Here is a 25,971-nt window from a genome sequence, read left to right on the forward strand (position 1 = left end):
TTTGCACCTACTGCCCTAGGCTTTGCCGCACTGAGGGTATGCGTGCCTCGATGCGGGCTCCGGTAGTTGACGGTGCCCTGCGATGCCATACGTTTAGGGCGTACGGTAAGATACTCTTCGTCTCCAGGTGGTTCCGCCAGCATCCTCTTTCTCGTTCGTCTCCCGTCCTCCTAACAGCCTATGCCTCATATCTAGTGTGTTCGCTCGTCGGCCTCTTCTAGGTCCCGCCAGGTATCGGCCGTCTACTGGGATTTTGTTACGCCAGGCAGAGCCACGTTGATGAATGTTGACAGTCCCAGCACGATTCAGCCCGCAGCGTGCGAGATATGCTGACAGCACTTCTTTGGCGAACGCTCGACAGTAGCTTCCTGTTCGATTGGGGCACCTAGCCATCCATTACTGCAATGAGTCGGAGAACGAAGAACCGGATCGAATGCTGCCTATTTCATATACTGATCCCCAGCTCTGAATCGACCTATGCAAAATTTCAGGGCTTGCTACAGATGGCGATGTAAAGATTGTATGCGATAGCGTAGAAAACCGATGTGAGCTTGCGAACGAAGCAGCGAGTAGAATTCAGGACCAAGTCAAGTATGAGCCCCTAAAGAGGATGGCATTATCCCGTCCCGCCAATGAATGAGTCTGAGGTGAAAGTGTCAGCGATGTCGTTGAATCTCGTACCATTGCCGAGATGAGATTACAACACTGAATGTGTGTACTCGTAATCATGTAGTATTGCGTGTGTATCTAAAGAAGAAGAAGAAGAAGAAGAAGACTGTCTCGAAGCAACTGCATGTGCACGCTAGCTGTGTCACGTGTCTAAGTACGTCACGTGACCACAACGTCCCCTGTCACCAAACAACATCAACTACAACTGCAGCTCAGAGCTGCAATTCTTTATTAAACGCTAATCCGGTCCAGATTTCGAACTTGGGCTCCTACGTTCCAGTCAGCGCCGGGATTGCGTTGATGCCGACAGGGCGGCTACGCTTAAAGTTCAAACATCACAAAGTTTTATTGCTTCCTTCTACTGGTGCGTCAAGGAAATGTAAAGCTGGCCCTCATGTTGTCCTCTTCTGATTCCAGATCAAGGAAATGTACCGTCCAACGTTGGTGATCACTAATTCATGATCGCAGCATGGAGTGTCAGTGGTGTATATCAGTTCTCGGGCTAGGAGGATCGGGAGCTCGGTAATACTCAGCACGTTGAAAACGAGAAGCGCGTTGTCCATTTGATTATACCTATGTCTAGAGAAGAAAGACACGCAGTAGATTTAGCGAGGGAACTGTTCATTTTACTTTTTGCGTACAAAAGGAAACACTTGTCGTGAAAAGCGCTTCTCCGTGCCCGCGGAAGTGGATGTAAGTATGCAAAAGCAACGTCCAAACTCTCAGTCCATTTCCTTCTGCCCTGACCGGTCGAATAGTAGTTCAAAGGATAGTAGCCTAAGTATCTATACTTGCTGTCGCTTTGCAAGTCGCTTGCCGAATCTCGTACGCTAGCCCCGCGCCGTAGCTACAACGTCCGGACGAGTAGAGGAGTTATAATGTAGCAGGCCGTTAACTAGCAGTAGACTCGAAATTCAGAGCTGGAGTATACTAGACGATCTAGTAGCGAGAGGTGTGTATCGAAGATAACCGTCGTTCCTTCGCGCTTATAATCTGGTACAGATCCCTAGGCTGACGTCCTAAGTAGAAAAGCGACATTAAAGTTCCGTACGCGTTGTGCTGCTTATTTACTTCCTGCCTAGGATGCGCAGGCAGGGCGGAGTCTGCGTAATAGCCGTGCTTAGGTCTTGTATTGAACGCAAAAGTTCATGCAGACGTAGAGTTGAAGCTAGTCCTAAATGGCGCCCCTTGTCGAATTTCATGTGCTGAGAACAGTAAGGCAGGAAAGACCTACTACGAGACTCGGCTTCTACCGCGTTCGGTGCTACCGTATTAGCAAGGTTATGGGTGTCATGTATCGAAGCATAATGCGTTAGAAATTTCCAGGCTAGAGCGAATAGACGGACAGCACAACTGCGCATTGTGCGACTATCAGCCCTAAGATAGGGGTTTGGTCTACGGACCGGGCAGAGTAGGTAAACAAAGGAGCAGGGAGCAGAACAATCGAATAGCTGCTTAGGATCAAGCGCATCTCTATGAGCTCCAACGACTCCAAGGGCAAATAGCCGAACGCGGAGATTCAAGAGCTGCGGCGCGAGCAGTCGCAAAGTACGGCGGATGTCGAGGAACCGCAGCGACTCCGTAAGGCTTAAGCCATGTCACTCGTAAACAGGGGAGGGGTTATCCACAACAGAGCAGCGACCAGCAGGCGGCAGAATCCCTAGCACGTCTGCGCCTCGGCTCCTCAATTGGAGACAAGTATCGCCGCATCCTATCGGCGTCATCCCAAGTGTTACTGTCAGGATCGAGCTCTTCCGCACCGTATAGACCTCCCGATAGAGAACAGCACAAGGCAGGTGTTTGTTTGCTCTTTAAGGAGGTTGAGTCCGCCGGGATGGACGAACAGCATGGCTGAAAAGACTCGGGTCGTGCTTAAACCATAAATGGTACGAAGGCTTTCGCTAGATTGCAAGCTTCTTCAGCCTGATTCTGAATATGCAAACGATAGTTATGTCTTTGTATTATTCCCGTGTTGCTTGCAGAGGTCTAGACAAGAATCGTTCGGTTAGGAAAGGGGCTGTGCGTGGTAACGACATGGTTCCTACAAGCGCATCCTTCGCCACTTCTCTCCAAGGGTCTCGCTACACACGTTAGACATATATAGAAGCGAGCAGAATCTAGACGCTCAAACGAGCTGCTCTTGCACCACTTTTACATTCTTTGTTATACCTACTAAGCATTTGGCGATCGTACCGCATTTCGGCAGCCATGCACGTTGCTAATCTTGTAACCATCTGCGCACTTCTACCATCTATCGTTGAATGCGCTGGCGGTCAAGTTGCCAGCCATTTCGACAGTGCAGTCTTCTACAACGTTTGCAAAGAAAAGAATGGAGGTTATGGACCAGGGAGAGTGACATGGAGGACTCAACAAGCGATGTGCGTAAGCGAGTATAGATTCAAAGCTCTCTGCAGGAGGACAGCTCCAAACCCTCAAGAGAATCACCAGGAATGGTACGAAAGGGATTGCAGCGACAACCCCAAGTTCCAAGTGTTCTGTTTCCCGAGCAGTATCAACTCAGAAAAGAAGCCGGACAACGCATGCAGAGACCTATTCCAAGGACAAGGTTCCAAGCCTCCAAGAGATACGGATGGAGTTGCGTGTTCGTCAGGATTGAAGTTCGACGAGACATTGACGACCTGGAGCACGATCGTCTTCACAGACGAAGGAGCGGCCTCCGACGTTCAAGGATGCTGGACTCAGCACAGTGGTGAATCATCGAAAAGACTCAATACGCATTATCCCTGTGAACACGATTCCAATGTGCTTACGTTCGAAGCTGGCAAGACATATCAAACCTGTATCGAAGCCAACGATGATTCTCCAAAAAGGATTAACTGGATCTGGAGGGTTACGAGCCCGTTTGGTCATAAAAAAAGAGACGTTACTGCTCCTTACAAAAGCTTTCTGGACTCGGTCCAGATCAATCGCACTATGGCGTCTGATCTAGATGCTCAGATTGTAATCGAGGATGAGGGTAAAGAGTATATACTCTAGAGCCGCGAGGGACGGACGCGGTAAACCTCGCGATAAAGCTGATATTGTTGTGAAATGATACCTTACTGGGTTTGTCTACGGGTTATGTATATTAGTTCTAATATACCTTAGACCGCAGACCATGTATGCTAGCCCCTATATAGCTCTATTCGATAGTGTAGGTAGTTTTGTATCCTCTTTTACCCGACAATACACCCCGATAATATGCGACCAACATGCGACGAAACGCGACTCCGCAACAGATATCCATCTTTTCAACGCTATTAAACAGATTGGAGATCGTAAAAGTTACGCGGTAGCTAAACGTTGTATTGATGCCGCTATGCACAGCACTGTTGCCTTCGACGGTATGCCTAACCGGCTGGTAGTAACAAACATACATGATACCGCGTATACGTAAGTTGCATTCTTCAATCAGCCTAGGGAACGACAACTAACGTTACGTAGGCAATTTGGAAACATGCTGATTCTCTCTGTAATCTACAACAGCCCTTACCTAGGGACTCTAGTATCAAAAGATAAGTTCAAAAAGCTGTTGGAGCGTACTATAGGCTTTCTGCGTAAGCTGTCTCTAATTTCACCAACTTGTACAGTAGACTGCGAAATTCTTGAAACCTTGAACAACATCTTGTTCGGTGTAGGGGAAGACATCAAGCCTAGATAAAACATAACGTGCATCCAGCCGCAACGAATATGTCTACGGGGATAGGGCTCCGTGCACCAATTTAATGTCGGCACTACCTACTGTTAGGTACATACACCTTCCACAGCCGTTCGATAGTCTATCCGCACCTTGAAAATTACCCAAGAAGTATAAGTTCCCCCATTTTAGGTGCAGAATACCTGGCGAGGATCAAGAAAGTGGAGTTATTGCACCTTGCAAGCGGCGAAATAAAGGTGTTTCACGATTTTGACCCCGGTGAGAATTAAAAAACACGTCCTCCTATACGCTGGACAGGGGGGTGCGGATGGACTATCGAACGGCTGTGGAAGGTGTATGTACCTACAGTTGCATCCGTAGAACAGGGCCGTCCGTCTTCCATACACAGTACATAGAGTTCTTGTTCCAACAACAAACAAGTAGTATATCGAAACCGCTCTGATAAAGAAAACAGAAACAGGGGTTTCATAACCGAAATGTTCGCTTAACCCAAATTCCAAACGGGTAACGGCTAGGTACATACCTTATGCAACATCAATTTCATAGCCCTCGTAATCTTCAACAACAACAACAACAATTCTGCCCTATGAACTACTATAGTAGGTAGGTACATGCGATCTTGTGAGCTCATCGAAAAGAAAAAAAAAATGGCCTGGCCGAGCCAACATTGAAAAAACACGGGCTCGTAGTGTAGGGTAAATTTACTTTCGTTCCCTCTGACGATCTGTGCACGCCCTTGGCTCTTGGGCTTCATTTCATACCTACATGTTACCTACAGCACCTATTCTTGCGTGGCTTTCGAAGGGCCTTGTCATTTTTCGATCATCGTGGCTCCGCTTGCGGCGTTGCGGGTAGATCTTACATCTACATATATGCTTGCAAGAAACCGTACGCGTTGTTCTGGAGTGGGGCATTCTCGGAATGAAATAGTTGAGAAAAGCGGAAACGGATGTCCATGTCCATTCCAAGCCCTAACCAACATGGGGGTGAAGCACAGACCGTAGGAGACAGGAAGGATTATACGTGGCGCCGGGAGTTTCAAAGGGACACACACTGCTTCAGGTGACGACGATTGCTTGTGTTGATTCTCACGTAAATTGCGCACTGTACTGTTGTGGCTCTTCAAAACGCCTCGGCTACCCATGTGTGTTTCGTCTATCCCTTTCGGAACGCCTGCGCTCGTAAATGATGCTTGGGTTGGGCTCATGCAGACGGAGCCTTTGCCTTCTATACCGTTGTCCATTTTGCAGATCCCATTGTCATATGTACAATGAATGCCTTCAAGTCATGCCCTCTTGGGTCTTGCTCTCGCTTATATGCCAAAGTACGTTTTCATCCTCTCGTAAACGTAAAAACTTGTCGCGACCATGGGAATCACTTTGACGTAACCAATCCCCAGGCCAACGAAGAAGCCTTTGATGCCCTTGTCAGCCTGTATGCTGCGTGCGACTTCGATCATTGTCAATCGGTGCCCATCGCCAACAACGCCTCCGACCTGCATCCTTCGCCTGATCACCTCGAGCGGATATGACACCGTCTGGCTGACGAAGCCTGCCACTGCACCAGTGGTCAGCTCAGCCCATGCTCGGAGCGGAGGTGGCTTTCCTGGCGCCAATTGTTTCTGTGATCGCTCGGAAATCGGTAGTATCGTATATTCGGCAAGAGCAGGAAGACGCATGAAATCTCCAGCTGCGTCATGCGTGAGGAAGGACGCTCCTGCATATGGTACCATGCCCCACAACGTTGGCGTAAACCCTCGAAAGAAGTTGCCCAACCCACTTCCTGGGGTAACAGTCCTGATAGCGGCTTGTGTAGCGTCAACTGTCGCTCCCAGAGATTTGGACATCGCGGCAGTATTTGTAGCAATGGGCTCTGGCGGCCTTTCTAGATATATCTTCTTGCATATCTCTCGTACTGTGACTCTCTTGCTCGACTTAGTCTCCCAGGCCAGCCGTACTCTTATCACCTCGAGCGGGTACGTGCTGAACACGGAGCATATACCTGCCAGACTTCCCGCTGCAAACCGTCGATATGGTGTTTCGTGCTCTTTGGTGGGTATTACCACGGCGCGGACCTGTTCATATGCCAGGAACTTGATCCCGCCATATGGAAAGATGCGAAGCAACGTAGCCGAGTGTCCACGAAAGAGACCTCCCACTCCGCTCGAAGCGTGTATGTCTCGGATCGCCTTTGCAGCGCCACTCCACGACCCAATGTACTTTTCAAATTTGGGGTTATTGGCCTGGAAGAGGATCTTGACACGGTCGAGCGGTGCAACCACGGTCTTCGCCGCGCAGGCCGCGAGGCCACCCGCAACACCGGAGCGTACGACATACTCCCAACTCTGCTTGGGGATCTCACGCTGCTGGCGTGGTGCTTGTCGCGGTATCAGCGTTTCCGTGTCTGTCGGACAGACCCCAGGCAAATGCGGCTTCATCTCAGGTGGTTCGTTCGTCTGGAGTCTCTGAATTCCACTGTCATGGCTGGCATGCTGCCCTGCAGGCACTGTGGTCATCGATTATGTACGGAGCGGGATGCGTGGTGGAAGTGGGCGTTCAAGGCGATCGTGTTGGCGACATTGAGATTCGGGTCCTTGTTTTCGAATGTGGTATTGCGCTTCACAATATGCTTTCGTGGGAGAGTGGCGGCAGTCTGCCTACGTGTAGGAGTGCTGAGGTGTGCTGAGGTGTGGTGATATTGTGTTTGCAGGAAGTCGACAGTGCGACTGCCGTGTGACGTCCCAAAGCCGAGCCCTTCAGCCGAGGCCTCTCGTTGTTCTAGCCTTCTTCTGTTTTCTCTTCTTAGCCTTTCCTTTCCTCCTATCACATGCTTCTCAGAAGTAAGCAAGCAAGCAAGCACGATATGACTTCAGGTAGGTGAGTCTGACTGGGCCATTGTGCACGAATACCCGTATAGGCAGACCTCCCGTGCAAACCACGAGCATGAAGTCTGTCTTATGGCAGAGCGAAGACAAGACGACAGTACTTATCGACATCCCCGGCTCTGTTGCTGTCGCTCAGGGCACGGCAGACGAACCATGTGCACATGTGCTGCAGTCGTCGGTGCCTCTCCAGAAGCCCTTCTCAATCCCAGCACCAAAACTCGTGAAGGCCGAGGGAAATCTCAGTAATAAGTCCGAGGATGAAAATTACCGAGTTCTGCTCAAGGCAGCTCTAGGAACAGTCGAGTCTCGTTGCAATGGCCAGTGGTGTCTTCCCAGACCATTTATCTTCGAAGGTGATCAGGACCGGGAGGAGCAAGGTGAGCCGTCATCTAGGAAACGGAAATCGACAGATATAGATCAAAGTCTGTCTCGTGATCCTCTGCCTCCAACTCTCCTCGAGGTCGCCGTAAAAGGGACTCGGATCCCTCTGGAATATAATGTAGAACCTCGAAGCAATAGGCTTGAACAAGACTACGAGTTTGACTACGAGCCCGGCTCTAACCTCTGGACTTACACCACAGTGCCGGCGATCTTGACTATTACAAGTCATGTCCTGGATACAGCTACATCCCTACAGTATCGTTTCCGTCTACCAGCAAATTCAGTAGCTTACTTGAGCGACTGTTCGCAGCCCCGATCATTCCACGAACTAGTTAACGAGCGACAACAGAAGTTCGATTTCATCCTTCTCGATCCACCCTGGCCAAGTCGTTCTGTCAAGCGAACACACCAGACCCCAGGGACGTCGTACTCTACCACGAAGCTGATTGACCTGGACACCATGCTATGCGGTTTGAACCTGCGTTCACTTCTGACTGGGCCAGGATATGTAGCAATATGGATCACGAATAAACCTGCCGTCCGAGCCCTCGTTCTGGGATCAGGTGGACTATTTGAGAAATGGGGTATTTCCCTGGCCGAGGAATGGATATGGCTGAAGACCACTGCAGCTGGTGAGCCTAGCAGTCCATTGGGCGATACGTGGAATGGAAAGAAACCGTACGAGATTCTGCTCGTCGGTAAAAGCGGTCAGAGTGGAGTGACCAATTTGAAGAGGAGAGTGATTGTGGGTGTACCGGATTTGCACTCGAGGAAGCCATGCCTGAAGGAACTGGTCGGCGATCTTATTGGAACTGAGGCACCAGTGTTGGAGATTTTCGCAAGACATCTTGTGTCCGGGTGGTGGAGCTGGGGTAATGAGTGCTTGAAGTTTAACTGGGAAGGATATTGGCAACAGGCAGACGAGGCATAAACGAGGTACACTGCGTAAGATACTGGTAGGGCCGCAGGCGACATGTAGTGCCCATTCGGCATTGGCCACTATACCATCGCTCGACCGTGAGGATGCTACCGAATGGGTCGATCAGACAGAAGACTCGAGCGGTTGACCATGCGTATATCGACGGAGGCTTCAAGATAAAATACAGTACTGGCTTCTTTTGTAATACTTCTCTGGGCGGTCATTCATGTTGGTCCAGCTCGAGTTATATGTAACGCATTTTATTCTCATCACATCCAGCAGCATTCTATGTCAGTATACATATAAAATCCGGAGAAATCTCGGAGCACAATTAAACCAATGGAGATGTGTCCGAGTGGTTATGGAGCTGCGTTTAGGCCATCTAAGCAGAATCCGCAGTGGCTTTGCCTCGTGGGTTCGAATCCGTAAGCATTCTTCTCGTACCGGTACAATCTTGTGCCACTCACTAACATGAATTAGCACCGTCTTCAATGTACGATCATGCGTATTGTAGTCCACATTTTTTTCGCCTTTATTTTTTTTTAACTGATTTGAGGTACCTCGCGGTATTTACGGGTTTATGGCTGTCGTCGGTGTTGTAACTGTTCGGTGTGTTAAAAGCTCTTGTCTCAAAAGTTTTGTGGTGAACATGTCTTGGCACTCTCGGCTTTTGACCTTCAACGGCTCTTCATTCCTCCGGATACATGGTAAAGTCGGCCCGCAGTAGTCAATCAGAGTGAATACGTGGAATCGTTGGATTGTCACCAGGATACTGCGACAACAGGAGTGAATACGTGGGATTTCACCAGGATACTGCGACCTCTTGCAATAGCAGCAGCAAGAAAAGCAACACGCTTGCTCGCCTGACTCTGGAATGGCAATTCTACAACAACGTTGTACTCAGCCTCAAATTCGCAATTAGCTGCACGGTTTTGAATCATGGTAGCACCTAACGCTTCTCCACGCTCTGCACACCTTTGCAATTTCCATACATATCGTTCATTAGAACGATTCGAAGAGAGTTGTCAGTTATACGGTACATCCTATGTGACCACACGGCGGAAGGCGACGGCAGACCATGGTATCGGGCTGACGATGCAGAGGCTTCGACCTGCAGCTTTTGGGAGCAAGTTGGATGCAGCCAAGTAAATGCAAAGTGCTCCGTGGCGAATGGCGATACCTCCCACTTTGACGTTAAGGTGTCGAGACCCCTGCGAGTGTGTGACGGATCGGTGCCTTGTAACACGCACATGCACATTGGTGCAGGGTCCTGGGCAGCGTCTCAAATGTCGAGATGGTTCCCTACCTACCCTGCCGTACGTAGGAGGTATCAGGTATGTACGTGTGCAACGTTCTCGCCAGACATAGTGTATGAATGCTCTAGTCAAGGACACGAGGATATACACGTCCGTCCTGCATGTTTCAATGTTTCGTCAGATGTGCACAAAGACCGATGCTCGAGAATCGAGATGCAGCTGGGGAGCCTGGGGGTGCACGAGCAAAATGGCGGTGACTATGGAGGTACTGTACGGCCCCGTGCAGGTCAAGACTGGAACTAGAATTGACGGGCGCTTCCATGCATAGAGGCAGGCTGGCAACCATGATGACGAAGCTCCCGCCCTGGAGAAGACAGGCAAACAGGCATCGCCCTGAGCCGAATGAGCGTTGTTGGCCGAAGCGTCTCTGCGGACCGACAGCGACTGGTGAGTAGCGGACCGCTGCTGGCTGCCTGCTGGTGCTGCTGGCGCTGCTGTTGCTGCTGCACGTGCGGGGGGCATCTTGAGATGGTGGTGTGAGTGAGCAGGCGACAGCCTGCCTTACCTACCTATATCCTCTGTAGGTACCTGAGGCTTCTACAAGTACATCATCAGCACGAGGGCGTCGAGGCCCCAATATACCACCGCAGCCTTCGATGGCAGCACAGCCTGCTAGAGAAACTCTGAGTGATTGCCATCGAGAAAGATCGTCGTCGTCGAGACCAGCGACTCGCAGAGTGGCCTGCAAGTGGGTGGATCCCTAACATTGCGCAGCAGAGCACATTGGTCGAAAGGGCCCTGCGCGCGTGGCAAAGGTTTTAGAACTAGGGCCACGTCAGCCAATCACAGCACGAGCGACGGCGCCACTGGCTTATTAGTCCCGTCGCACAGGCCACCTCCCACTTGACTGAAACCAGCCAGCCCTCCCGCGAGCGAGCCTCGCACCAGCTTTCACTCTCCAGCCCTCTGACTACGACTTGACTTGCAACGCATCTTAACTCTTCATCTCTATTCCATCACCAACCTCTATCCAGCTTCACACCCCAACCACCCACTTCATTTCCGAGACATCCAAAGCGACTTCACACCGAACAGCATCAGCAGACATTTTGCCACCTCCTGGGCGACGGAAATTCGATCATAACAACAACAACAACAACACCACCACCACAACAAGGCCCCCACTGGAATCACCAAACTCAAAAATCCATCACAAACACATACTTCTGCAATCATGGCCAGCTATCAGTACGGGATGCCGACATACGGAGCGCACGCTCAGAACCACCAGCACCATGCCGGTGGGCGCAGTCGTCGTGGGCCGAGAGTGTCTTCGAGCAACGCCCAACGTCAATACAGGGCGCAGAAGAGCCCGAAAGAGGAGGCACCACAAGTGCAAACATACAATGACTACTTGCGAGTGCTAGAAGCGGCAAGAGGGTTCGACTTCGACGACGACGAGGTCTTTTGCCCGTTCGACCTCCTGACCGAGGATGATGTATGTTTGGCTGCAATGCCACCAACGCTTCGGAAGCTTGGGCTAACCTCATGTCACAGTTGCAATCTATCCATTCCTCGTCTGCCTCCGACAGAGGCTCGCTATCGTCAGGCTCGCCCGAGGGCTCTCCTCTGCAACAGCAAGTTCAGCCTACATCCTCATTACTCCTGCCTTCGATACCTACCTCGTACACTCCGGTGAACTATCATCAAGCGCAAACAAAGCTTCACCAACCCATGGCGCAGCGCAACCGTAATGCCATTCCTATCGTGGACCCTTCTACCCGCTCTGCGTCGAGTGTCTCGCCAGGCCGACAAGTTCAGCAGCCGCAGCAGTACGGCCAGCGTCGCTGGGCATAAGTACTGGTCGTACTGCCACAAGTGATGCTATGAAACGTTCTGCGTTGTCGGGCTGGCGGGCCTCTCTACTCCAATACATGTTTGCGCACCATGTGTTGGCCTTTTACCATTCCAGCGATACCTTTTGTACAAACAAATACGACATTTAGAACGAGTGGAAGTAGCGCTCTTCCCCGACCTGGACAACGGCGTTTACCACAGCATTACGAAGTACTATGAACGAAGCATTTCACGGGACGGCAATGATTCTCGACTTTGATCTCTGCGAGCGAGCGATGATACACGGACGGGAAACGAATTGTTGGGAAGCATTTATCCGGACGACGATTGTGGCTTTGATTTTCCTTCCTCACTCTTATTTATTGTTTTGCTATTCTGTGTTGTTTTGCACGGTGTTTTGGTGGCGGTGGTGGCAGTACCAGTGGGGCGAGTGTCACGAAAAACAGCAAGCGAAGAGCGCAATTTCATACTCTGTCTGCGTGTCTTATCATGATAAAAACCAGCTCTGGGATGAAGGGCGAAAAACTGGGGGAAACTTGGCCATTGTGGACAACCTGACCGAACGGCGATTCTGTGGTTGTGGCCATTGCTTGCTTTTTATTTTTTATTCGACGCATGGTGTTGAGCGGAAAGATACCGTCGTTGGTTCAAGATGTTGGTGTTCTGGTGCCTACAAAGATGGAGCAGGCATTGCAGGCCTTGCTCGACTACACATTGTACCTTATACCCAGCTGCTGCTGCCATGCATGCGGCTTGATACGAATACAAGGACTTTGCCCATACAGATACCTTACCCTCATCGTTCTCGCTGCTCTGCTCCAAGATGACCTGCGTCAGTGCCAGATTGCAGTCCGAGGCACGGGCAGAAGGCAATGTGGGTAGACTTGCATAGATAGGTACCATACCACTTCGCAATCGCACGCACACCACTATATGCATTCTCTACAAAGAGTACCTATATAGGTGGTACCATGTATGTAGCAATGCCGCTCGCACTTCGGTGTACGGCCATGTATCACTGTGAATATCACTTCCGTCATCGTCCGACGACTCCCCGACGAGTCGTGTTTGTATGGGCCATGACGACATGATAGCGTCGTCAAAAACCGTTTAACGAATAGGTACCGAGGGCGACGATTGGATCATCCAGCCTACCTGCCTAAACAAACCCATTAAGGTACAGACAGGTAGCTCCTTCCTTCCCTCGCACTCACATTCTCCATTCAAACAGTTTTGCGAAAGAAGTAGAAGAAGAAGAAGACACCCGACGTTCTCATCACCAGAACCAGACTCAGCTTCGACTACCTCAAGCTCCCTCCACACACTCCTCCTACAACCTACCAAAAAAACATGTCCGCCTTCAGAATGGCCCTTCAGCCAACTGCCTCTGCCTTCCGCGCTCTACCAACTTCCCTCTCGAGAAGAACTTTCCACTCTGGAAGAATCGTGTTCGCCGGCAAGGAGACTTCCATTGGTATGTAACAAACAGCCTTCTTCAACGCACCTCAAGCACGTGCACGGGAAAACACAAACTTCTACGAGTACCTTCAGATACTGAGATTTCTTTTTTTTTATGCAATAGGCAACGAAGACCCCGCAGCGCGTAAAGCGGAAATTGAAAAAGCGAAACAGGCGCAGTTGAAAGGACAGAAGCAGGGAACGAATGAATGGGATGCTTCGATTGCTTCCGAGTCGGAGAGTATTGTAAGATGATGACACTTGCACATTGATTCCCTTGGATTCTTTCATCTATTCATTCTGCTGCTGCTGCTGCTGCAGACTTTGATTCTGGGACTGACGATTGTGAATCTCTAGGCCAAGGCAGACCGTGGCGAGTTGAAGGCCGACAAGGCCAGTATTAAGGAGTTGCAGGATGAGAGTGCAAAGGCTGCGGAGAAGAGTCGAAAGTAGAGGGATTCTGTTTATTTTTTTCTACGGCATGCACCTGCTACAGACAAAAGCGAGATGAGAGATACGGTATGGAGTCTTGTACCGGAAGAGTATCAGAAAAAGAAGAAGAATAAGGAGAGGAAGAGGGCGATTGGTGAAGAAGTGGACTTGTAAGATACATGGTCACCTCGAGAGCAGTCGATGAAGTGTGGAAATCAGCTTCAAGAATGACTACTCATCATAACTTCAATCGGACACGAGCCATGTTTCTATGATGCACCACCTACCATACATGTATGCAAGAGTCTATAAGGACTTCAACGCACTGACATAACTTTTAGGATCCTCCAACTTCACACCAGTCATTTCCTCGCGGACACCCAACATACTCACTTTTCCACCGCCATCACCTTCCCCTTTGAAGTCCCAGCCGGCAAAGAGCTTCTCCAACGCTGCAATGGTCTCGGGCTGATCTTTGATCAACAGCGAAATGGCATCGTAGCCACCAGCACCGGGAACCACGCCTCCCACGACACCTGGAATCTTCTCGCACGCATCGAGCAGTTCCGTCTGAGCAGGTGGCTCAATGGGCACGCCACTCTTCTCGGACATGAGGCGGATGAGTTCTCGGATCCGCGTGAATCTCGCGCTCAAAGCCGTGTAGTTCCCATCCTGTGCCTCCGCAACTGCTTTCATATCGGAAGCGAGGCCTGCGTTTGCTTCGTCGAGATCCTTCCACAACGCATTCGCTTCCTCGACTTGCTCTGCTCGCCATGCCAATACCTGCTTGACCATCCCCGGAGTTTTGGATCCGCAGGATACATCACACATGACCAATCGCAGGCCATCAGGCACGCGAACTTGATCTTTCAAAATTTCGGTATCCCACTCGCTGCCGTGGAAGGTTTCGTCCACAATGTCTCGAATCTCAGTACCGAACTTGGGAGTTCCGGGGCTAGCATGAGAGGCGAGGATGGAGGGGGAGAAACGTCGATACAGCATGGTTCCGTAGACTGCAGAGGCGATGTCGAAGCCCGAACCCACTTTGCCTTGAGCTGCGCAGTGTGCTGCTTGGGCGAGGTTGTGGAGACGTCTCCTACTGGAGTCGTGTGTGATGTCGAATTTGGAGCGAGGGAGATAGTATGACAGCAGTGCAGCTGTCACAGATGTTACTAGAGCTGCAGACGAACCTAAACCAGTCTTGGGGGCACTTGAAATGGGAACTGCGAAGTTGTGGAAGCGTGGAGACGATCCATCGTTACCAGTGGAAATGCCTGCAGGCGTTGAGTAATAATCGTTGTCGGCGAGGATAGTGATAGACGATGGGGATATGTTTGGGTGGCTTATGCTTGTGATGTAACTGAGAACATAGGCAATTGTCGTCTCGATGAATGGGTTCCGGTTCAGATTGAGGTCCGCGTCTCTGCGAGTTGATAGGAGCGTAAGTGATTTGTCCTCCACCATTCATACAGTGCTCATTCACCTGAGGCAACAGATAGGATTGCCATGCCGTATCTTTCTTTGGGCATGTGCAAAGAGTACCAAAAAGAACAGAAGCCGAACAAAATTCTCTTCAACAGAGCGGAAACACTTACACTCTCAAGGGCGTGACTTTGACACCGCCGTCCCTCTCAGTCAAACGATAGCCATATTCCCAAACAGCATCGAGAAACTGCGGCGACCTCACAACGATTTCATTGAGAACAATGCCTTTGCTGGTGGGAATGTCCTCGATGAGGACATGTATGCGAGCATCCAGGCCGAACACCAGACCCGTATGTGCTCGATCCAACACCAGATATCCGCCCGCCAGCAGGACTTTACCTGGCGCGGAGACAGCCACCGGACTGGGTGAAGCCATTCAGTGCGATAGATATACCCCAGGCGCCGCACCGGCCGCAGTCGATCAGCCCCAATTACTTTTTGCACGTGAGGATTGGGGGGACAGCCACTGGAGGCCGGGTGGAGCAGAGGTAAGTCCGTGGGAAGGGAAACACGGCAGCGGGCGGGCAAGCGAAGGGCAGGTGACCCGAAATGCCGCTGTCGAAGATTCGAGCGGGTTCCCGAACCTACAGGCAGGAGGCAGGCTAGGGAATTTTGCGGGACAGGACGTGGCCCCGTATGTGGCGTGTGGTACCTCCTACAGAGGCGCGTTCCTGAGGTGGACTTTCAGTAGTGGCGGAGCTCTAAACAGCTGGCAGAAAAGCGTAGAGGTAACCCAGTGTGGTGGTGGCGAGCGTGCAATGGGTGAAGCGAGGTTGGCAGATGACTGCAGCGCTAACAAGAACGTTCATGTAGATTGGGGGATTCTAGGAGGTACATGTACGGTCGCGACGGGAGTCCGGTGGGAGTCATCATCACTGAAAGTGGTTCGAGGAGAGAGAGAGTGCATGAAATAATGGCATATCCCATGTCTCCCCGAGCCTTATTACCTCACGTTGCCTCCTATTCTCTGTGGAAGCCTGTTTAGGTATGCGGGCAGCGAGAAAAAACCGTCGCGTCGTCGTCGAGTCATCGACTTCCCGTCGCACTCGAGAGCTTGGAAGGCGTCCCTTATCAGATTTGCACCGAACTTTGATGAGAATCCACCCTGTGTCGTAGATAGACTAGTAGCGCGAATTTGCATCTCTCTTCAAGAATCTCTCAGGCACGCATCGCTCCCATCTCTTCTGCCCATCCACCATCACCATCCACTCTCCACCCCCTCCCTCCCTCCCTCCATCCTCTTCCATCGCCATCAGCAGCGCGTTTATTGGACGGCCACTGTCGTCTAATGAACCTGCAGTCTCGTTCTTCACCACCCCTACCCGTAAGTGGAAAACGCGACACACTTCTCACGTGTCTCGTGGCATGATACACCGCGCCACGCCGCCCCAAAGTCTGACATTGGTGTCTCACAGTCATATCCTTCTCCATTGAAGGACTCCTCTGTCAAGTAGCTTGATGCCTTACGTCAAGCCAACGGTCCATATCACGCGACTTGCAGGCAACGCCTTCAAAGCACTCTCCCACGGCTACGCGCAAACCGTCGTCGCCGCATCTCAGACCAGCTATGCTGCTCAGAATACCTCAGCAGTCCCGCTCGCGGACCACTTGATCGGTCGCGTATTCAAAAATGAGAAGAGCAAGAAACAGACATATGGAGTGCGCCATGCTAGCACAGCTGCGGCAGCGCAAGGAAAGGCAGAGGCCAGTCATGATTCAGGCCTAGACAAATACTATGAGGCATACAGAGATGCCCAGCGCAATGGCGCAAAGAAGGACTGGCAGCAGTATCAGTTTGCACGCACGATAGAGTGGAAGCCGCCGGCGGAAGCTCTGCTGCATGGCAAGGTGCAAGAGGTTGCAGACATTGAGGATACTACTGAGCAGGCAGATTTTGTAGCGCCGACCTTGCGGCGCTCTTACACCACCAGTGCCCTAGACAACTTTTCCAAGGCTCTTCTCAACGATGAGGCGGCAGAGGCAGCAGCTCTTGCGCTCGTCAATGACAAAATTGCGGAGGAAATTGCCAAGTCGAAGGAGGATTCCGATGCTGATGGACTCACGATTGGAGCGAAGTCACCCTCAGTTGCCTCGCTGGACGCACGGGATTCCGAACCACGCTCGACCAGCCCTGCATCCGTCTTCACATCTACCGAGGGCTTCTCCAGCGCCGAGTCAATCGAAAGCGACACCTTTACGGAGCAGCTTCTGGAGTTGGTCGAGAGAAAGAGGTTTCTCGATGTTCCCGTGGTTTTCCAGGGCATGCTGCATGCTGGCGTGCAGAAACCATCACAGGCTGCATATCGAGCATTGCTCAGTGCTGCCATCGAAGTCACACATGAGAAGCACTTGAAGACGCCCAGGGCGTTAGAAGTGTATTCTGATATGCTGAAGAGAAAGGTCGTTCCTGACGCTGATACTTATGGCATGCTCATCGCACTGCTGTCAACCCGAGCACTGGAGGCTGTGGCATCGAGGCAGGCCTTGGAGCAACGTTTGACTCGGTATGGAGGTCTGGAAGCTCCAGGCACATTCATGTTCGGGTCGAGCCAATCTGAGTACTCGATGCTGCTCGAGGACAGCTCGTTATCGATTGCCCTGAAGATGTTTGAACGTGCCCGTGAGACTACCAGCGCTCTGCCGAGTGAGGCATGCGCCGCATTGATTATTGCCAGCGCCGAGCAGGGCCGCGTGGAAGAGATGACGCGGGTCTACGAGTATATGGAATCCAAGTCATTGCAGCCCCAGTCGACCATTTACGCCCCCATGATTACTGCATTCGGTGATCTTCGCGACCTTCGTAACGCAGTCAGGGTTTACGATGAGTACAAGGCTTTAGCCATCAAGAACAATGAGGGCGAGAACGCTATTGCTCGCCTGGATAACCAGGTCTACGCAGCCGTCATCAAGGCTTACGGGACTGCCGATCGGCTCAAGGGCGGGTTGAAATTTCTATCAAGCATTCAAGCAGCGACAACCAACGCCACGGAGGTCGAGAAGCTGCGTGAAGTTGTTGCTCTCGATGCTCTGCTGCCGCTCGCACTGAAGGACACTACCTTTCGCAATGCCTTCGACCTTACCGCATCTTTGACCGGGCACGCTTTCATTGCTGCCCTTGCAAAGATTGCTACATTTGCAGCCGACAAGAACCTGCCAGAGGTCTGTAGCCAAGCGTTCGATACCCTTGCTCAGCGCTCTCAAGACCTGGTGGAGCCCAGTATGGCAATGCTGGCGATGCATGTGCGTAATGCAAATGTTGAGGCTGCTGAACCTTTCTGGCGTGTTCTAGAAGCTGCGCCAGTCAACCTCTCATTCATTGAGCCTACCACGATGCGTGCTGTAGCACTAATCGGTGTTGGCCAGGCCGAGCGTGCTTTGAGACAGAGCCGTCGCATGTTCTCTCGAATTCGCGAGGCCACCACCGAGAGCCAACAAGCTGATGTCGCACAGTCTATCGACGAAGCGGTTGAGCTGATTGGAAGCTTCTCTCTCAAGCAGCCAATGCTTCTGCCTGCGACTAGCATTGAGGTTCTCCGGATGATGATGGAGAACGGCAGCCTTGTCGCTCCCATCGCGGATCACTTGGTGGCACGCTTTGGTCCAGAGCACATTGCACGCCTCAACCAGCCCGACCTTGAGTTCCTCATCCGCATTCAAAGCAGAATGATCCTGGAGGAGCACTCTGCAGATATCGCCAGCCCAGCTCGCTTTGGCTGCCTCCTCGAGAACATTATATCTCATGCCATCATGCCATCTGCAGAGACCGAAACCCTGATCGAGAAGACCCTCATCAACATCGATCGGGCTGAGCTGTCCAGGCTCTGGAACAATTACCGCTATCCGACTACTCCTGCTTTCCCGACTGCACCATTCCCATCAGTGGTGACATTACAGCCGCCGGTCACATCCTTCGAGGATACCTACGATCCTTATGCTGGCCGCACTGACGTCAAGGGCTCTAATGTGATTAACGACATGCTCGAGCGCCCGCACGGTCGTCGCATGATCGAGGCTATGAACAGATTCCGCAATATGCGTCGGGTCGGTCGTGTCCCACGTATGTTCACATACGGCAAGCTCATTGAATCCGCTGCGAAGGAGAACAACCTCAACCTAGCCAGCGACATTCTGGAGATGGCTAAGCAGGATGTGCCTTTTGATGCTCGGTACCGCGTCGTGCGCTTCGGCTGGCAGCAGATCTTGGACAACATGGTCGCTGCTTGTCTCAACGTTGGCCGTCGGGATCTTGCTGGCCGCTACCACCAGGATATGATTGACATGGGCTTCGCACCTTCTGCCAACACTTTCGGACTGTACATCACCACGCTCAAGGAGAACACCAAGACATTCGATGAGGCCAGCGAGGCTGTCAAGATTTTCCTTCGTGCCAAGTCCGAAGGTGTCGAGCCATCATCGTTCTTGTACAATGCGCTCATCGGCAAGTTGGGCAAGGCTCGCCGCATTGATGATTGCTTGTTCTACTTTGCAGAGATGCGCAACCTAGGAGTCCGACCAACTTCGGTGACTTACGGCACTGTTGTCAATGCCTTGTGCCGTGTCTCCGACGAAAAGTTTGCAGAAGAGATTTTCGAGGAAATGGAGGCTTGTGCCAACTACAAGCCACGCCCCGCCCCGTATCACTCCATGATACAATTCTTCCTGACCACAAAGCGAGATCGCAGCAAGGTGTTGTCATATTACGAGCGTATGCGCAGCAGAGGCATTCAGCCCACTGTGCACACTTACAAGCTTCTCATTGACACCCATGCCACCCTTGAGCCGATCAACATGCCAGCCGCTGAAGCTCTTCTCGAAGAAATGCGTACGAACGGTGTTCAGCCCGAAGGTGTACACTATGCTTCGCTCATCCACGCTAAAGGCTGTGTGCTTCACGACATGGAGGCTGCCCGATCTCTGTTCGATTCGGTCATTGCCGAGGGCAAGGTGCAGCCAATGCCCAACATGTACCAGGCACTCTTTGAATCTTTGAACGCCAACCACCGTTCGGCAGAGTGTGAGACTCTTCTCCAGGATATGGCTCGGCGTGGGGTCGACTTCACCCCGTACATTGCGAACGCTTTGATCCATGGCTGGACCTTGGAGAAGAACATTGTCAAGGCGAAATCAGCATTCGATCGTATCCCAATATCTCGACGAGAGCCTTCCACGTACGAGGCAATGGTACGCGCTTACCTTGCCGTGGAGGACCGCGATGCTGCGAAGGTTGTCGTTCGCGAAGCACTTTCACGAGGCTATCCGACTGCTGTAGCGGGCAAGATTGCCGAGCTCGTGCGGTAAGCACCTGTCCGCATTTTCCTGCTCGACTATTTTCCTTTGTCGCTGCTTAACATGGAAGTCGAAGCAATAACAAGCTGGTGTAACGACGATTTGATACATGTGACGAGTGTTTAGCGTTGGAGTTTGGGCGCATAGTACCTAGATTATCGCCCTCCTATATTCTGGAGTGAGGCGCGCTGTTGCCACTTTCTTTTCCAGGCACGCGAGGAAGGTTGATTGCTGAATTGGAAGGCTCGGAAGCTGTACAATATAGATACCCCACATACTCTCTGCTCTGCTGGCACGATCTGTCACCTCTAATCTAGATGAATCTTGATGGGGATGGGAGGTACAGGTAGTGACAGAGTTTCCTCAATACAAAAAGAAATTAATAGCATGTTCTCTCGCTCTGTCTGCTTTGCGCTGCTTGGATGCAATTGACGTAAACGCGAGAAAGTGCTCTGGACGGGCGTTCGGATATACAGTGGTAACCTCAACGGCTTGTCTAATGTAGATAGGTACATAGTAGGAAACAGCTTCCGAACCGGCTGGAGAGCTAGGGAATTCATCTTCTAGATCCGAGTATACCTTACCTTAGTGATGTTGTCAATCCTTGAGCCGAGTCGACGGAGGTACTGTACTTTCGGTAGGTATGTAGGTAGTATCCTCGATAATCTATGCTGACGCACACATGGTGGCTACGACATCGCGGGAGGGGTTCCGCGGCGGCTTACGGAGAATTGAAGAGCGATTAATCATCACTATAGTGTTCTAGAATCTAAGAACTGGTTACCTCCTAGGAGGTAGGTCAGGTATGCAAGCTTAGAATCAAGGGGGGGGAGGGGACTAGGAGGTAGTTCTTACAGTAGCTTGCTAGGTCAGGTACCCTAAAGTAATCTTGGAAGTGGCCGTCCGGAGTGTGTGTTGTCCTTGTGGAACTTGTAGTGGAGTCATAAGGAAGGACGAGGAAGGGGACAATATATCGTATAATAATCCATGTAGTAGGCAGTTGGATCGATGGAAGTAGGAGGTATAGACAGGAGAGCAGAAGGGCATAAGAGGATGGAAGTATGCCAAGACCAATGGCGGAGGCAGCTCCGGGAGAAGCAAATTTTTGCCTACACCAACAACAACGTTCTCTCTTCTACCACCTGGCATCTTCTGATCAATCAACTACGGACTATACCCTCTAGTGCACGCGCACTCGCCACGTAGCAATGCCATGCCACGCCACACTTGGCGGGATGCTGCGGGATCTCCCCCCTCTCCTTTGCCCAAGAATAAATGTGTTCCACAACATACATGACCTCCTCACGCTTCAGATGTACATGCAACATGTACCTCTTCCTAGACCTTCCAGGCGAGCCCCGGGCCACGGAAGTGCCTCGTGCTGTCGGTCCCGTGTTAAGGTTCACCTTCGCCCCTGATCATGACGGTGCTTGACTGCTGGTTGCAAGCTGTGTCTGCAGCTAAACGTCAGCATTATGAGACTGTAAGACATGCTCACCAATGATCGTTCGCATTCTCCATCCACGCGCTAGGAGGTACTCCCCCTGCGCCTGAAGACGGGAGTGAAGACTCGATGCAAATGTAATAGCCATACACAGGTACCTCCTAGCCGTTGCTGTACCTCCCCTCCTAGCTATCTCCAGACGCCGACGTTATTGATGCCTCCTAGTAGGTAGTAGGTAGTAGGGAGTAAGTAGTAGGTAGTAGGTACAGCACCATCTTGATGCACTCCAAACAGTAGGTACCTGTACCTATGACCCGCAGCTGCGGCCGGCCGTGGAACCATGACGCCGTCGCCAGGCCCTTACCACCTTCTCGGAAGAGGGTCTTCATGATGTGAGCCTGCAACGAGGACAAAGGTACCTGCAACCACATTAAGTACAACTCCGCTTCTGCTAAGTGCCTACATCGAAACATTGATCTATATTATATTTCGCTTGGCGCGATATTTCGCAACTCGACTTTCACACCCTCCATACACTGCACTACCCACTGACGAAGCAGCGATGGGCTCCATTGGTGCACCTGAATACACTTCTCAAGCTGATATTATTGATATCAGGAGCGATGCCGCCGGCATTGAGCTGAAACAGCTCATCTACAGTGGCTTGAGAGCTCAGGATGGAAGCAAGGAGAAGACGTTGCCAACATTGCTATTGTATGATACCAAAGGGCTGAGACTATTCGAACAAATCACGTACCTTGACGAGTACTACCTTACTGGGGAGGAAATTCAAGTCCTCGAGCAGCATGCTGAGCGAATTGCTGAGAGAGTTCCCAATAACGCTCTCGTGGTTGAGCTTGGGAGTGGGTAGGACCTATACCATTCCAGTCAACCCGAGCCGTGACCACTGACAGCACCACGCAGCAATTTGAGAAAGGTGAAAATTTTGCTGGACGCGCTTGACCGCGCTGGAAAAACCATCGAATATTATGCCTTGGATCTCATGCGACCCGAGCTCGAACGTACTCTAGCTGCTGTGCCCAAGCACGCCTTCAAGCACGTACAGTGCTACGGACTTTGGGGCACATACGACGATGGCCTCGAATGGCTGAAGCGCCCGGAGAATGCTGCACGACCAAAGACAATCCTCTCGCTGGGTTCGAGCATCGGTAACTTCACCCGGGATGAGGCCGTCGGTTTCATTGCCCAGTTTGCAGAAACATTGAAACCGACCGACTCATTCCTTCTCGGCCTCGACGCCTGCCAAGACGCTGAAAGAGTGTACCGGGCGTATAACGATCGTGACGAGGTTACACACGGCTTCACAATGAACGGACTCCATCACGCAAACCACATCTTGGGCCATGAAGAGTTTGTTATTGCCGACTGGGAGGCAGTGGGCGAGTATGATCAGGTCGGCGAGCGACACCGTGCCTATGTAGTGCCCAAGAAGGACGTTGTGGTTCAAGGCGTTGCAGTCAAGAAAGGCGAAAAGGTTCGAATTGAGGAGAGCTACAAGTACAACCACAAGCAGTCGATGCAGCTTTGGTCCAATGCTAGTGTCGTGTAAGTTTGATGGAAACCCACCCCTGGATCATGAGATATATACGATGACAGTACTAACCAATCCATAGTGAAAGTGCCGCGTGGTCCAATCAGAGTGGCAGCTATGGTGGGTCGTCTTGTCGTTCTTGTGCTTCTGTTTTCGTCGCCCTGTCCGGCCTATCAATAATCCATGACATCAGTTGCTACCATTACCTAACAACTCTTACTTGTATGTACTTATGCTGACAACCATCTTCACGACAGCCTTGCATATGCTCGCGAGACCTGCAACGATGTATCCTACCAAGCCAGAAGCATACGCACCACACCCAGTGCCCTCTATTCCAGAGTGGGAACAGTTATGGGCTGTCTGGGACAAAGTCACACGACAGATGATTCCCAATGAAGAACTGCTGGAGAAGCCAATCAAGCTGAGGAATGCCTGCATCTTTTACCTTGGCCATATTCCGACCTTCTTTGATATCAAGATCAACGAAGTCACCGCACTCGGCCTTACAGAGCCAAGCTACTTCACGAAGATCTTTGAACGAGGTATTGACCCGGATGTCGATAACCCGGACCAGTGCCATGACCACAGTGAGATTCCGGATGAATGGCCCGCACTCGAGACGATTCTCAAATACCAAAACGATGTGCGCAACCGCGTGCGCGATTTGTATAAGTCCAACCGTGTCTATGAGGATAATTGGGCTGGTCGCGCCATGTGGCTCGGATTTGAACACGAGCTCATGCATCTGGAGACGTTTCTTTACATGGCGTTGCAAAGCGACAAGACTCTCCCACCCGACGGTACAATCCGACCCGATTTCGAACAGCTCGCCGCAAAGGCCAAGCGGGATGCCGTGCCAAACGAATGGTTCACGATACCCGAGCAATCCGTGACCATCGGCATGAATGATCCCGATACACCCGATGGACCTGTTCGACAATTTGGTTGGGACGTTGAAAAGCCTGCTTACACTACGAAGGTGCACAGTTTCAAGTCCGCTGCCCGTCCGATTACCAACGAGGATTATGTGCGCTACATGATCGCAAAGGACATTGAAAAAATTCCAGCTTCCTGGACAACTCAAAACAAGCGGGACAGCGGTATCAACGGACATGCCAATGGAAGATCCAACGGTGAATTCCATGACAGCAACGGTCATACGAATGGCGATGTGAGGCTCGAGCATTTCATTGGCGACAAGTTTGTTCGCACCTTCTATGGAGCTGTCCCCATGAAGCATGCATTGGACTGGCCCTGCTCTGCATCGTATGACGAGCTGAACGGCTGTGCAATGTACATGGGAGGCCGCATCCCGACGATGGAGGAAGCTCGGTCTATCCACGAGTATGCTGCTCACCTCAAGAAGAAAGAAGCAGACAAGGCGCAAGGCAAGACGATTCCAGCAGTCAATAGCCATCTTGTCAACGAGGGCGTCGAAGAGTCGCCAGGATCCAAGCCTGCCACCAATGGGTTCGGCCGTGAGGCCGACCCATACCAGGGCAAAGAACTCCATGTTGACCTTGGTGACGCGAATGTGGGCTTTAAGCATTGGCATCCCATGCCAGTAACCCAGAACGGCAACAAACTCGCTGGTCTAGGTGAAATGGGAGGTCTGTGGGAATGGACCAGCTCAGTATTGGAGAAAAGGGATGGTTTTGAACCGATGAAGCTGTATCCGGCATACAGTGCCGACTTTTATGATGGCAAGCATAACGTCGTGCTCGGCGGATCATGGGCCACACACCCGAGATTCGCTGGTAGGAAATCAGTGTAAGTGCCCCCCCCTTTACGAACCCTCTGCTTCCCAATGACTACCTTACCTTACCTTACCCTCCCTACTGGAGAAGGACGTAACACTAACATTGCATATTAGTGTCAACTGGTATCAACGCAACTACCCATTTGTTTGGGCTGGAGCTCGTCTTGTCAAGGACAACTAACCTAGTTCTGATTCACGTGGAAAAAATGGCTGGAGTGTGCGTGTGTGCGCTGCTTGAAGGATGAAAACGATAGCTACCTACCTACATTACGAAATCAATTCAAGACTGTCTCAACACGGTCATTCACTCCTTTGCAAAACTCTGTACGGGAGCCTGAAGGTGTGTGTGTGTGTGTGTGTGTGTGTGTGAGAAAGAGAGCCCAAAATCGACGAGGGGTTCGTGAGTACATGTATGTAGTCGCATACATGTAGGTATAACACGAAATAGACACGGCTCAAGCCAAGACCCCTGTCGAATTTCTATCACATGCAAAAAGTTTAAAAAGCAAATCGCGTCGCCGCGTCGCCGCGTCTCCCTGATGTGTGACATGTACCCCACTAAATAGTCCACATCCATAGCAAACAAACCAACTAAGGTGGACATATCTGTAAGAGGTAGAGCCGCTCGTTCAAAAGAGGAAGAGGTTGGCTGCATCTAGCCGAAATCTCTGGATGGATTCCCATCTAGGCATGAAGAATTACCTAACACCAACATGAGATTCGTGTCTAGAGTCTTCTATACTCTACGAGACAAAAACCAAAAAAAGTCTCGATGAGGAGGAGGATATTCACTCCGCTTCCTAAGATAAGAAAGTGCTGTACCTAATTTACCTCAAGGTACCTTAGTGTATCTCCAGTGAATGGATTAAGGTAAGATATCATTGTAAACACCACCTCTGGTTTTTTAAATCCTAATCTCCAGATCAAC

General features: G+C 51.2%; 9 protein-coding genes and 1 pseudogene across 10 annotated transcripts; 8 read left to right on the forward strand and 2 right to left on the reverse strand.

Moving 5' to 3' along the window:
• Nucleotides 1–2,877: 2,877 nt before the first annotated feature.
• SEPMUDRAFT_110810 (uncharacterized protein) lies at nt 2,878–4,330 on the forward strand (the record flags this gene model as incomplete). Its single annotated transcript, XM_016900874.1, has 5 exons — nt 2,878–3,646; nt 3,810–4,013; nt 4,035–4,062; nt 4,114–4,226; nt 4,263–4,330. 5 exons carry the CDS (start codon nt 2,878–2,880, stop codon nt 4,328–4,330), a joined length of 1,182 nt encoding a protein of 393 aa, XP_016757421.1.
• A 1,077-nt stretch (nt 4,331–5,407) lies between these two features.
• Nucleotides 5,408–6,963, reverse strand: SEPMUDRAFT_151379 (mitochondrial carrier). The gene has a single exon (XM_016906776.1). The coding sequence runs from the start codon at nt 6,840–6,842 to the stop codon at nt 5,640–5,642; it is 1,203 nt and encodes a 400-aa protein (XP_016757422.1). The 5' UTR covers nt 6,843–6,963; the 3' UTR covers nt 5,408–5,639.
• SEPMUDRAFT_166039 (MT-A70-domain-containing protein) lies at nt 5,408–8,523 on the forward strand (the record flags this gene model as incomplete). Its single annotated transcript, XM_016908198.1, has 2 exons — nt 5,408–7,003; nt 7,276–8,523. Exons 1-2 carry the CDS (start codon nt 6,848–6,850, stop codon nt 8,521–8,523), a joined length of 1,404 nt encoding a protein of 467 aa, XP_016757423.1. The 5' UTR covers nt 5,408–6,847.
• Nucleotides 8,524–8,852: 329 nt separating this feature from the next.
• Nucleotides 8,853–8,950, forward strand: SEPMUDRAFT_t67 (annotated as a pseudogene). The gene has a single exon. The product of its transcript is annotated as a tRNA-OTHER (tRNA).
• A 1,794-nt stretch (nt 8,951–10,744) lies between these two features.
• SEPMUDRAFT_151380 (uncharacterized protein) lies at nt 10,745–12,407 on the forward strand (the record flags this gene model as incomplete). Its single annotated transcript, XM_016906777.1, has 2 exons — nt 10,745–11,265; nt 11,325–12,407. A coding segment is annotated over exon 2 (567 nt), but the record flags the coding sequence as incomplete, so codon positions are not given.
• SEPMUDRAFT_110813 (uncharacterized protein) lies at nt 11,002–11,624 on the forward strand (the record flags this gene model as incomplete). The annotated part of the gene is made up of 2 exons (XM_016900875.1): nt 11,002–11,265; nt 11,325–11,624. 2 exons carry the CDS (start codon nt 11,002–11,004, stop codon nt 11,622–11,624), a joined length of 564 nt encoding a protein of 187 aa, XP_016757425.1.
• Nucleotides 12,408–12,974: 567 nt separating the features above from the next.
• Nucleotides 12,975–13,535, forward strand: SEPMUDRAFT_110814 (uncharacterized protein; the record flags this gene model as incomplete). The annotated part of the gene is made up of 3 exons (XM_016900876.1): nt 12,975–13,098; nt 13,207–13,328; nt 13,440–13,535. 3 exons carry the CDS (start codon nt 12,975–12,977, stop codon nt 13,533–13,535), a joined length of 342 nt encoding a protein of 113 aa, XP_016757426.1.
• A 285-nt stretch (nt 13,536–13,820) lies between these two features.
• SEPMUDRAFT_120165 (Phosphomevalonate kinase) lies at nt 13,821–15,375 on the reverse strand (the record flags this gene model as incomplete). The annotated part of the gene is made up of 2 exons (XM_016901577.1): nt 13,821–14,937; nt 15,110–15,375. The coding sequence occupies 2 exons, from the start codon at nt 15,373–15,375 to the stop codon at nt 13,821–13,823; spliced, it is 1,383 nt and encodes a 460-aa protein (XP_016757427.1).
• An 818-nt stretch (nt 15,376–16,193) lies between these two features.
• Nucleotides 16,194–20,676, forward strand: SEPMUDRAFT_91875 (uncharacterized protein). The gene is made up of 2 exons (XM_016910570.1): nt 16,194–16,323; nt 16,415–20,676. Exon 2 carries the CDS (start codon nt 16,458–16,460, stop codon nt 20,295–20,297), a length of 3,840 nt encoding a protein of 1,279 aa, XP_016757428.1. The 5' UTR covers nt 16,194–16,323; nt 16,415–16,457; the 3' UTR covers nt 20,298–20,676.
• Nucleotides 20,677–22,255: 1,579 nt separating this feature from the next.
• On the forward strand, nt 22,256–25,351 carry SEPMUDRAFT_151383 (uncharacterized protein). The gene is made up of 5 exons (XM_016906778.1): nt 22,256–22,596; nt 22,654–23,295; nt 23,364–23,401; nt 23,539–25,054; nt 25,158–25,351. The coding sequence occupies exons 1-5, from the start codon at nt 22,292–22,294 to the stop codon at nt 25,222–25,224; spliced, it is 2,568 nt and encodes an 855-aa protein (XP_016757429.1). The 5' UTR covers nt 22,256–22,291; the 3' UTR covers nt 25,225–25,351.
• Nucleotides 25,352–25,971: the final 620 nt, after the last annotated feature.

Source organism: Sphaerulina musiva (genome assembly GCF_000320565.1).
Source record: "Sphaerulina musiva SO2202 unplaced genomic scaffold SEPMUscaffold_10, whole genome shotgun sequence".
Lineage (NCBI taxonomy): Eukaryota > Fungi > Ascomycota > Dothideomycetes > Mycosphaerellales > Mycosphaerellaceae > Sphaerulina > Sphaerulina musiva.

Bases quoted from the DNA above. Each gene is read 5' to 3' on its own strand.
- SEPMUDRAFT_151383 (XM_016906778.1), top strand. From the start codon at position 22,292: ATGGGCTCCATTGGTGCACCTGAATACACTTCTCAAGCTGATATTATT. The intron at 23,296-23,363 runs GTAAGTTTGATG...ACCAATCCATAG, and splicing joins TGGTCCAATGCTAGTGTCGT to TGAAAGTGCCGCGTGGTCCA. The intron at 23,402-23,538 runs GTGGGTCGTCTT...TCTTCACGACAG, and splicing joins CAATCAGAGTGGCAGCTATG to CCTTGCATATGCTCGCGAGA.
- SEPMUDRAFT_91875 (XM_016910570.1), top strand. From the start codon at position 16,458: ATGCCTTACGTCAAGCCAACGGTCCATATCACGCGACTTGCAGGCAAC.
- SEPMUDRAFT_151379 (XM_016906776.1), bottom strand. From the start codon at position 6,842: ATGACCACAGTGCCTGCAGGGCAGCATGCCAGCCATGACAGTGGAATT.